Here is a 12725-nt window from a genome sequence, read left to right as displayed (position 1 = left end):
CTATATACAAGAAGATGTATAACTTATACCAGCTGTACATATATAATTATATACAGGAGATACCCAGGTTATACCAGCATGCTCTATATCACTATATACAAGAAGATGTATAACTTATACCAGCTGTACATATATAATTATATACAGAAGATACCCAGGTTATACCAGCATGCTCCATATCACTATATACAAGAAGATGTATAACTTATACCAGCTGTACATATATAATTATATACAGAATATACCCAGGTTATACCAGCATGCTCCATATCACTATATACAAGAAGATGTATAACTTATACCAGCTGTACATATATAATTATATACAGAATATACCCAGGTTATACCAGCATGCTCCATATCACTATATACAGGAAGATGTATAACTTATACCAGCTGTACATATATAATCATATACAGAAGATACCCAGGTTATACCAGCATGCTCCATATCACTATATACAAGAAGATGTATAACTTATACCAGCTGTACATATATAATTATATACAGAATATACCCAGGTTATACCAGCATGCTCCATATCACTATATACCAGAACATGTATAACTTATACCAGCTGTACATATATAATTATATACAGAAGATACCCAGGTTATACCAGCATGCTCCATATCACTATATACAAGAAGATGTATAACTTATACCAGCTGTACATATATAATTATATACAGCAGATACCCAGGTTATACCAGCATGCTCCATATCACTATATACAAGAATATGTATAACTTATACCAGCTGTACATATATAATTATATACAGAAGATACCCATGTTATACTAGCATGCTCCATATCACTATATACAAGAAGATGTATAACTTATACCAGCTGTACATATATAATTATATACAGAAGATACCCAGGTTATACCAGCATGTTCCATATCACTATATACAAGAAGATGTATAACTTATACCAGCTGTACATATATAATTATATACAGGAGATACCCAGGTTATACCAGCATGCTCTATATCACTATATACAAGAAGATGTATAACTTATACCAGCTGTACATATATAATTATATACAGAAGATACCCAGGTTATACCAGCATGCTCCATATCACTATATACAAGAAGATGTATAACTTATACCAGCTGTACATATATAATTATATACAGAATATACCCAGGTTATACCAGCATGCTCCATATCACTATATACAAGAAGATGTATAACTTATACCAGCTGTACATATATAATTATATACAGAATATACCCAGGTTATACCAGCATGCTCCATATCACTATATACAGGAAGATGTATAACTTATACCAGCTGTACATATATAATCATATACAGAAGATACCCAGGTTATACCAGCATGCTCCATATCACTATATACAAGAAGATGTATAACTTATACCAGCTGTACATATATAATTATATACAGAATATACCCAGGTTATACCAGCATGCTCCATATCACTATATACCAGAACATGTATAACTTATACCAGCTGTACATATATAATTATATACAGAAGATACCCAGGTTATACCAGCATGCTCCATATCACTATATACAAGAAGATGTATAACTTATACCAGCTGTACATATATAATTATATACAGCAGATACCCAGGTTATACCAGCATGCTCCATATCACTATATACAAGAAGATGTATAACTTATACCAGCTGTACATATATAATTATATACAGAAGATACCCAGGTTATACCAGCATGCTCCATATCACTATATACAAGAAGATGTATAACTTATACCAGTTGTACATATATAATTATATACAGGAGATACCCAGGTTATACCAGCATGCTCCATATCACCATATACAAGAAGATGTATAACTTATACCAGCTGTACATATATAATTATATACAGAAGATACCCAGGTTATACCAGCATGCTCCATAATACTATATACAGGAAGATGTATGACTTATACCAGCTGTACATATATAATTATATACAGAAGATACCCAGGTTATACCAGCATGCTCCATAATACTATATACAGGAAGATGTATAACTTATACCAGCTGTACATATATAATTATATACAGAAGATACCCAGGTTATACCAGCATGCTCCATAATACTATATACAGGAAGATGTATAACTTATACCAGCTGTACATATATAATTATATACAGAAGATACCCAGGTTATACCAGCACGCTTCATATCTACACCAGTGCCATTAATATCATCGCTGTTGTTTTCCACCAACTTATATAGAATTCCCCATCCACATCGTGTATATCGGAGTCTATAAATATTGCTGGAGCTGGAGGTGAGAACGCTCGGCTAATTCTTATCAGCAGTCTCAGCGATAAGATCTCTTAATCAGCAGCCGTCATATTTCCAGGACGAGGCTCGCTATTTTTTCCTCCATCCTGCGCGGCGGGCGCCTCTACGATATGAGACACGAGGCTGCGTCAGGCTCACATTACCGCTTTGAAAGATTTAGAAACCTGAACGCCGAGCTGAACGTGTGGTGTAATTGAAAACAGAAAGTCGCGGCTTTTAGTGTCTGTGAATAGGAAAAAAAAAGCTACTAATAAAAGCGATAGGCCGTCTGTTATGGCGCCGGCGCCGGGGAAATTGAATTAGTGCAGTTCTGATTGATCGTCGTGCGGCGCAGGAATAATTTAATTTATGGGGAACACAAAGCTGCGTTCTGACTGAAGTGACAAGCGCCATCATTGCGGTTCTGTCGAGTCGTAGATTCCCAACATGTGACATACATTTGGGTTTACATTCTAATATAATTCCTCACCATTTTCAAGATCTTTGCTTGCTGTCAGTAAATAAAAACATGGTTGTTTGATTGTATTCAGGCAGCAAATAGGTTCATAGCTTGCCCTGTTCTCAGCTGAAAAGTGGATACAATTGTATCCAGTCCAGGCAACGCTCTGTGAGCTGAACACATCAGCAGCAGCTGCACAAAGCTCTCTGGTATTTCGCTACAATGTATCAGTCTGGAGCATGAATGTGAACATTGATACATTCATTTTTACAGAAAACCCCTTAGCACAGTACTATAAAAATGCTGCAACTTTCCGACAGACTTTGTTTTTTTTATGTCTCCCCATTTTCAAGATCTTTGCTTGCTGTCAGAGAACAGAAATATTCTTGTTTGCAACTAGAGGCTAAAAAAACAAACCTTTACAGAGTTAATACTTTTCATGGCTACTTTTGTATCCAATCTAAAACAATCCTCTCTGGGGTTGATACATTTCGCCTGCACTGATACATTGGGATGGTGCAAGGCAAAAGTAGAGCAGTTGCCATAGCAAACAACCTTTTATTTTTTCAATGCCCTTTGAAAAATTGAACTAGCAACTAAAAAAAAAAACAAACATTTTACCTTTGCTCTGGTTTGATAAATCTCCCACAATCGAGATGTGCGGCTGATGTGTTTAGCTCACAGAGGATTATTTAGACTAGAGACATTTGTAGCAAACCCTCAGCTGTGGAAGTATTAGGGCTGAACAGGCTTTTACACTTGGGATATTAAACGTTAAATGTCCCATTCACTGACAGCAAGCAGAGATCTTGAAATGGTGACTATTTAAAATACATTATTTCGTATATTAGAACAACGCAGAATTTTATATTATACAGTGATTAAGCTTTAATGACATAAACCTCTGTAGTAGCGTTGACCCAGGTGCTGATCTTGGGGGGGGGGGGGGTATTATAAGGGCTCATTCAGACGAGCGTGTATCACGTCCGGGTGACAGCCGTTAAAACAACGACCGTCACACAGACTCATGTGTATCAATGGGGCCGTTCACACGACCGTTGTTTCAACAGAGCGTGTGAAGGGTCCATGAAAATAATAGGACATGTCCTACTTTTTTGCGCTTCACGCATCCCGCCATGGACTCTAGTATATGGAGGGATGTTTGATAACGCTTCTTGCACGGGTGCACCTCGGACGTGAAAAACGGTAGTGTGAACGTAGCCTAAGGGACACTAAAGTTAAAGCAATAGACCCCCCAAAATAATACTATCAGCACTTACCATCACCTAGTAGTATCTAGTCTTGTATTTATTTCCCTGGACACATTGGTTTTATCTACTTTCCTGCAAATCATAGATTGTGGGAAAGGGACTGATAGGTCTGTGGTTGGGAGGCAGCTTACTGCAGCAGAAACCTCCCCCTCTAAAATAAAGACCACGCAAGACTGAAACCCTCTCCTTATGAAGTCTCGCCTCTTCAAGTACTTGAGCCAATCATGGAGAGAGCCACTTGGTGGAGGAGCGCTCTTTCCTTACCGGCCGATTATAAAATAACTTTTTATTTTTTATTTAAGGACCTTGCAGAAATCCTTATAGATTGATAAATAGGTCATTCCTCTTTCTGTTTTTTTTTTTTAAATTTTTAAGTGTATTGTGCCTTTAAGGTCTCTTGGTCTCTGATCGACTTTATCCGGGAAGCCGATGTAACGGCGTGCAGGCCCATAGACTTTCTATTGAGTCCATACTCCGCTGCATCAGCTTTCCAAGAAAAGCCGATCGGAAACAAATCGGCACAGCGATCACCTGAGCTCTTCTGCCGCTTCGTTTCAGCGGTGGGGGTCTCAGTGCTCGATCCCTCACCGATCAAAACTTCTGACATGTCGCTATAACATGCCAGAAGTTTTCTGAAAGTCTAGTTACTCTTTAAGGTTATGATCACAACTTGCAAAGTTTTCGAACAGCTCTGACTCTAAAAATATCATTTGGCCTGAAACTGTCAGCTCTCCGAACAAAAGTGTGAAAGGGCGAAGTGTAGCGGGATCTCAGGGGTGGGAAATCAGATGGTTCTGAATGAATTAACATGAATTACCAACAAGTTAGTCATAGAGGAGCAAAGAACGGGGAGGACAATCACGCGGTGTGAATGGGAATGATATGTCACGTGTCCGGGTGAGTCACTATATTACAGAAGATACCAGCCTCTTAAAGGGCCAGTCTGGTTTTGGAAACCCTATTCAGCTAAAACTCTAAGGCTACATTCACACGAGTGTGACAGATTTACGTGCATAAATCTGGTCCGTGTGCGTTGCGTTATTGCATCTGTGCTTTGCGAGTGGCATTGTTTTTTACGCCCTCGCAAAGCACTTTTTTTTTTCCTAATGGATTTGATGCGCAAATCACAGACCGGACACGGATGTGCGACCGTGTGCAGTGCGTGGTTTTCAGGCACCCTTTGATTTCAATGGGCGAGTAGGTGCGTGAAAACGCAGCAATATAGGACATGCAGTGAATTTCACGCAACGGACTCTCGCTGCGTGAAATCTCCTGCATGTGTGAACGGCCCCATTGAAATCAATGGTCCGTGTGCTGCGTGTGATTTCCATGCACAGGACATGGACGACATTCATGGTCGTGTGAATGGGCCCTAATTCTGAGTTTTAGGACGGAGCCGCTCCTGGCACTCCCATCAAACAGCTGATTTTGCCAAGGCAGCCGTGGCCAGCCAGACAGCGGCAGCTGCAGGCGAAATGTGGACGTCCATATAATACGTGGACGGTTGAGTCTACCAGTATAGAAGAGCGGCTCTGTATTCTGGTTCATAAAGTAAGTCCTGAGTGTGGGTCTCTCCTTTATGACGTCCATAAGCTCTAAATGGGAATTTGTATCGGGGGTATCTTCATGAGACAACCCCATAATAGAGGGGGGTCCCTATTCAAGTCCCCCATCCAGAGCTGAGAGCAACTACAAAGAGGGCCTCTGACTCTGGAGGACCCTGCAGCCCATAGATTTCAATGAAAACGGTGTAATGCTTCATTTCCCCTGTGGTGGCGCTGCAGGAAAATGTAACACATGCTGCAAGGTTCCCGCACAGATTACAGCTGATCCCTGGGGGCCGCACCAGAGGTAAAAACTATGATTTAGGACCCTTTTAACAAATAGACCCTTTAATAAGTGCATACCACCAGGATTATGGCATTAAAGGGGCAGTGACATTTCCTTTACTTACATCTGCCACGCAGGAATCTGTAGATTGATCAGTTCAATAATCAAATCTGTGCAATCATCTCTTGACATAATTCACAAATGACCCCAGGATTGACCTTCATGTCCTGGCCACGCCCACAATGACATCATACATGTGGATTGGATTTAACCACACCCACAAATTATTTTATTTTGGCTAAATTATCACTATTAGCACCATAGTCTATTACAGAGGATACGGGGACAACCAAGGGAATGGTGGGAGTTTACACAACGATGTTTTACAGAGGATGTCAGTATGGGCGTAAATTTGTACGTTTTCTAACATGTACCAGGATATTTATTTCCTTTGAACATGAATGTGGCTAGATAGCCGATACTGCGACTGCGGTCCCAGGGTACCCTCTAAATAGGTATCTATGGGGGAGGGGCTGTGAGTTGAAGACGGGGATGATGCGTTGGGGGATGGCGGTGTTTTGACCTTGATTTGGGGCTCTCCCTTCATAATAAGCTTATTTGTGTGGCATCCACATTCTCAGGAGGATCGGCTATGCGAATATATACGAACGGGAACATATGCCCGGTGCAAATCACATCTGGTAGAAACGACTCTATGAACAAGACGGAGACTAATTTGCAGCCATGAACCTGAGCCTGGTGAAGGAGCTCATTAGAGCCGCTCTGTCGTCTTGCATTTTGTCGACCGCCTTTTCCTGACTTTCTCCGCCGTGTTACGAGTTGAGTGAATACATTGAATTTCATTGATTATTTTGCATACTACAAGGATGAGAGCGGCTCATTGTGAGGCCCAGTTACCAGAAGACGCTGCGCCCTTTCAAGATATAGATTCATGGCTGCCACACATATTGAACTTGAACCTGTGAGACCAATTATATGATAAGTCAGAGACACCGGCTGCATGTCGCTGCCACTGTGAGGCCGCCGCTGACAGCTGACAGGCACGGGTCTGCTTGGCACGTGGCTGAGGCTGTCATATCTGAAGAAGATACATCTCTGGACTGAGACGACTCTATTTTCAGCTATTACTCTGCATACAAATTCCAATGTGATCCACGGCGGACACGGCGACCAGACATGGCGAAATAGGGAAGGAGGTCATTGCTCGAAGGCAGGATGGCGAATAGGCTTTGTATGGTCTGTGCGTGGCAAGGAGAATAAGACACAATCATTCCTATTTCAATAGGAAAGCCTTAAAGGGAATGTCCACCTTTTAACACTATGTCATTTTTAGGTTCAGTATTCTGTGCTGATTCATTTCTTAATATATCTTTACAGCAAGCAGAGCTCTGTTTTCCTGATATAGAGCTCTGAATCAACTGCATGGTAAATGCAGAGGTACATGATAAAATTCTGGTTGTCTGTAGTCACCACTAGAGGGAGCTCACAGTTTTAATATTGAGTTGAATAAACACTATACAGTCAACTTCTTAGCTCCCCCTAGTGGCTGCTGCAGGTAGTAAGAATTGTATCAGTTAAAACTACGTCGAGGATTCTGAGATCCGTATCAGGACGGATCTCTAGACACTATAAAGAGATATAAAGAAAGTAATCAATAGAGAATGAAAAAGCAAAAAAAAATAATGCAATATATATATATATATATATATATATATATATATATATATATATATATAAAAGCAGTGTACACTGGCGGACAATGACATTAGGAAGGTTTTCCTATTTTAGCTAATTCAAGCTTGATTATTGTATGACTAAGCGTTCTGCAACTTTCTAATAGACTGGGTTTTAATCATCACATTTTCAAGTTTTCTGCTTGCTGTCAGTGAACCAAACTATTCTAGTTTACATCCAGAGGCTAAAAGCCCATACATACCTAGTTCTTCTGCTCACAGCAGAGGGTTTGTTACAATTGTATCCAGTCTGGACTATATTCTGTGAGCTAAACAGTTTGCACTCTAGTTTGATACATTTTACCTGCACCGATACATTGGAGCAGAGTATTAAGCACAGCAATGTGCTGCATGTGTAAATAGACCTAATGTATTTTATTTCTGGATGTAAAGAAAAGTGTATATTTAACTGACAGCAAGCAGTTTGAGTTGATTATACTAATATTATTTACTTACATGTCAATGGAGACAGAATAATATAAAAATATCGGTGCCCCCCCCCCACCAATCCTTAGACTAAGGGCCCATTCGGCTCTCGCATGTTCTGTATTCATCCGGCAGTAAGACGAGGGTCCGTGATGTCGGCCTCGTATCTGTAAATATAAGATAATGTAGCCATAAATCAGATCCTGTTTTTCTCCACAATGAATGTATAAATCAAATTGCCACAAAAAGGTTCTAGTCTGTAAACTGATTAGATTTTATTGTAGCGAGCGGGGATCCCATTATAGAAATGCAGCCGCAGAAAGCAGGAATCTTGCTGACATTTAGTCCCAGGCAATTGTATAAAAAAGCAATAAATGTATTCGGGTGCGGGAATATTTCTTTTTTTCGTCTAATAAAACATGGCAGTGTAGGGGCGAGGTACTGAGGGCCCCACAGGGAACAATTCTGAAGACCCGACCTTTTCATTCTATTGTAAACCCAGCTCTTATAATTGCACTCCGGTGGTATTATTACTACGGACTATATACAACGCTACATTGGCTCTTTAGATGAATTATCCATTGCTAGAACTTAGGGCCCCCCATATTTATGTCAGGGTCTCCATCTATTAGCTAGATCAGCCAGAAAGAGCGTCTGTCTCTCTGGAGGACACAGCATGTCCATGCATTACATGAACAGCCCATCGATTTCCATAAGCACGATGTAATACTTAATTTGCCCTGTGGTGGCACTGCAGGGAAAGTAGTCACTTGCTGCCAGGTTCTCTTGCATATTGCTGCTGATCGCTGCAGTGAGATACCCTATTACCAGCTTCTAATAAAAAGTGATTGGTCAAAGTAGAGCCTAAGTCCACCATGTTTTTACTGTAAGTACCTTAACATAATATTTTTCTCGTTATGCAGTTATCCTCGTAGTGTATTCAGCAGGGTTATTACTAGTTTTATTTGCTTAGAAATGAATTGTCTTCCCATTTAGGTGACCACCATTTGAGCACATATGGCTATATGGTCACATGGAGACCTGTTTGCTGTATAAGATACTGCCTCTCAATGCTAAACAGACTTGTTTGAGGGAACTCCTCCTAAGATCAAAATGTGGGGATCTGTGACTTCTGGGTTCATAACTTCTTTAGATGTACTCCGAGGGTCATCACCAGACCCTACAATGGATGAGACCGATGACGGTCATGTCAATATCCTATGCCATGGGACACTGGGTGGTTCAAAATGGCCGCTTGTCAATGGCAGTAGGTGTAGCAGTAGAAGCATAATCTATTTTGTCTGTGTTCTTAGAATAAGGGGGTAAAGTATTCCAAATTAAATTTGCCATTGAATTATAATTTTCAAATTCTGAATGTAACTTTCAACCACGTCCATCATCTTGAATTAATATTGTTTCTTCCTCATGTTCTTCAGGGACTATGGACGCAGATGACCCCTTGTTACAAGATGCTTGGTTTGAAGATGAGGACGATGAGATGTCCTTCCGGTCACCCATATGTAATACTTGCCAATGGACTTCTAAGCCTTTAAAAGACGCCATGCCAACCTGTGAATTTTGGAACATAGTGGGATGGATCTTCACAAACGTTTATTGCGCCACCGTTTTATTGGCTTTAGGATGTATAGTCCCTGTGGTCCTTTCCATCATTATGTTTGTCCATTACCCGACCCTTGATATTGACATCTCCTACAATGCTTTTGAGATTCGCAACCACGAGTCCTCCCAGAGGTTTGACGCACTCACCCTTGCTCTGAAATCCCAGTTTGGCACCTGGGGGAGGAATAGGAGGGACGTTGCCGATTTTACTTCCGAAACATTGCAACGGTTAATCTTTGAGCAGCTTCAACAGCTCCACCTGAATACATCTCAGGCTGATAGCCCTCTAAGGGTTAAAAGGAACTCTATATGGCACAACACTACAGCGAGAACTAACTTCACCACCACTGAACCTTCAATGCCCTTGTCCTCGGCCACGAACCAGTCCCGTCACCCTCGTGGGGCTTCGGTTAAGGAGTTTTCAGGGGTTTACGTGACTCCTAACACTCAGAGCCACGCTCATTGGCGGATTGAGATTATTTTCTTAGCTAGAGGGGATGAGGAAAATAACATATTTACAGAGGAACGTTTGATGACCATTCACACGATAGAGAGGAAGATCATGGATCACCCCCACTTCCGGGAGTTTTGTTGGAAACCTCATGAGGTTCTCAAGGATCTTCCGCTTGGATCTTACTCCTTCTGCTCACCTCCTAGTTCCCTTCTCACCTACTTCTTCCCCACAGAGAAAGGAGGAAAGATCTACTATGATGGAATGGGGCAAGACTTGGCTGATGTGCACGGTAAGACTTTACATGGTTAAACTTCATCAACATCAAATCCATGGAACACCTTGCCGGCAATTTAAATTATTTTCTTTCTTAGGGTATGTTCACACGGCCTATTTACGGACGTAAATCGGGCGTTTTTGCCCCGAATTACGCCCGAAAATAGCGCCTCAATAGCGCTGACAAACATCTGCCCATTGAAAGCAATGGGCAGACGTTTGTCTGTTCACACGAGGCGTATATTTACGCGCCGCTGTCAAATGACGGCGCGTAAATAGACGCCCGCGTCAAAGAAGTGACCTGTCACTTCTTTGGCCGTAATTGGAGCCGCTATTCATTGACTCCAATGAATAGCAGCGCTAATTACGGCCGTAATTGACGCGGCGTTCAAGCGCCTGCACATGCCGGTACGGCTGAAATTACGGGGATGTTTTCAGGCTGAAACATCCCCGTAATTTCATCCGTTACGGACGCCCGCCGTGTGAACATACCCTTACCGTTTCTCCACTCAAACTCATAGAGGATGACCGAGTTATGTCTAAAGAAAAGGAATAATAAAAATTAGCTAAATATTAAAGGGCATATCCACTCACATTGACCAAAGCAGATAAGTTCCTTAAAGGTCACAAGCCTGACCCTAGTTCTATCAATATTTGTCACTGTCCCTTCTCCAGCATAACGAATGACATTGTCAGGTATCCACAGGAGCGCGGTGATCCGCCTGTGTGACGCGCTGGCTCCAACGTCGAGAACATACTTTATGCATGTATTTTGAATGTAGACTAATGGTCATTTTTCTTGTAGGATCTCTAAAACTGGCAATGACCCATCCTGAGTTCTACTGGTATGTAGATGAGGGTCTCACAATAGAAAACCTGAAGAGTTCTCTTCTGCGCAGTGAAATATTGTTTGGGGCTCCGCTACCAAATTATTACTCAGTGGAGGATCGATGGGAGGAACAGCACAGGAAGTTCCAAAACTTTGTCATCTCCTACATAAACATCTTATCAAAAGAATCCACAAGGTATTATTACATATAACATTGCCCACATGTACAAGAATATAACTACTATAATACTGCCCCCTATATACAAGAATATAACAACTATAATACTGCCTCTATATACAAGAATATAACTACTATAATACTGCTCCTATATACAAGAATATAACTACTATAATACTGCCCCTATATACAAGACTATAACTACTATAATACTGCCCACTATATACAAGAATATAACTACTATAATACTGCCCCTATATACAAGAATATAACTACTATAATACTGCCCCTATATACAAGAATATAACTACTATAATACTGCCCTATATACAAGAATATAACTACTATAATACTGCCCCCTATATACAAGAATATAACTACTATAATACTGCCCCTATATACAAGAATATAACTACTATAATACTGCCCCTATATACAAGAATATAGCTACTATAATACTGCCCCTATATACAAGAATATAACTACTATAATACTGCCCCTATATACAAGAATATAACTACTATAATACTGCCCCCTATATACAAGAATATAACTACTATTATACTGCCCCCTATATACAAGAATATAACTACTATAATACTGCTCCCTATATACAAGAATATAACTACTATAATACTGCCCTCTATATACAAGTATATAACTACTATAATACTGCCCCCTATATACAAGAATATAACTACTATAATACTGCCCCTACATACAAGAATATAACTACTATAATACTGCCCCTATATACAAGAATATAACTACTATAATACTGCCCCCTATGTACAAGAATATAACTACTATAATACTGCTCCTATATACAAGAATATAACTACTATAATACTGCTCCCTATATACAAGAATATAACTACTATAATACTGCCCCTATATACAAGAATATAACTACTATAATACTGCCCCCTATATACAAGAATATAACTACTATAATACTGCCCCTATATACAAGAATATAACTACTATAATACTGCCCCCTATATACAAGAATATAACTACTATAACACTGCCCCCTATGTACAAGAATATAACTACTATAATACTGTCCCCTATATACAAGAATATAACTACTATAATACTGCTCCCTATATACAAGAATATAACTACTATAATACTGCTCCTATATACAAGAATATAACTACTATAATACTGCCTCCTATATACAAGAATATAACTACTATAATACTGCTCCTGTATACAAGAATATAACTACTATAATACTGCCACTATATACAAGAATATAACGGCTATATTACTGCCCCCTATGTACAAGAATATAACTACTATAATACTGCTCCTATATACAAGAATATAACTACTATAA

The 12725-nt window shown here is 40.0% G+C and overlaps 1 protein-coding gene across 1 annotated transcript in view; it reads left to right on the top strand.

Moving 5' to 3' along the window:
- DISP3 (dispatched RND transporter family member 3) overlaps nucleotides 1–12725 on the top strand; it is a 98144-nt gene that overhangs the window by 28514 nt on the left and 56905 nt on the right. The window contains exons 2-3 of the mRNA XM_075839358.1: nucleotides 9463–10389; nucleotides 11179–11398. Of these exons, the coding sequence (XP_075695473.1) occupies nucleotides 9468–10389; nucleotides 11179–11398 (1142 nt within the window). The 5' untranslated portion in view covers nucleotides 9463–9467. The remainder of the gene's footprint in view (nucleotides 1–9462; nucleotides 10390–11178; nucleotides 11399–12725) is intronic.

This window comes from Rhinoderma darwinii, chromosome 10, assembly GCF_050947455.1.
Source record: "Rhinoderma darwinii isolate aRhiDar2 chromosome 10, aRhiDar2.hap1, whole genome shotgun sequence".
NCBI classification, from domain to species: Eukaryota; Metazoa; Chordata; class Amphibia; order Anura; family Rhinodermatidae; genus Rhinoderma; species Rhinoderma darwinii.
The sequence above is the reverse complement of the archived record's forward strand: the minus strand, read 5'-3'. Positions and strand labels throughout refer to the sequence as shown.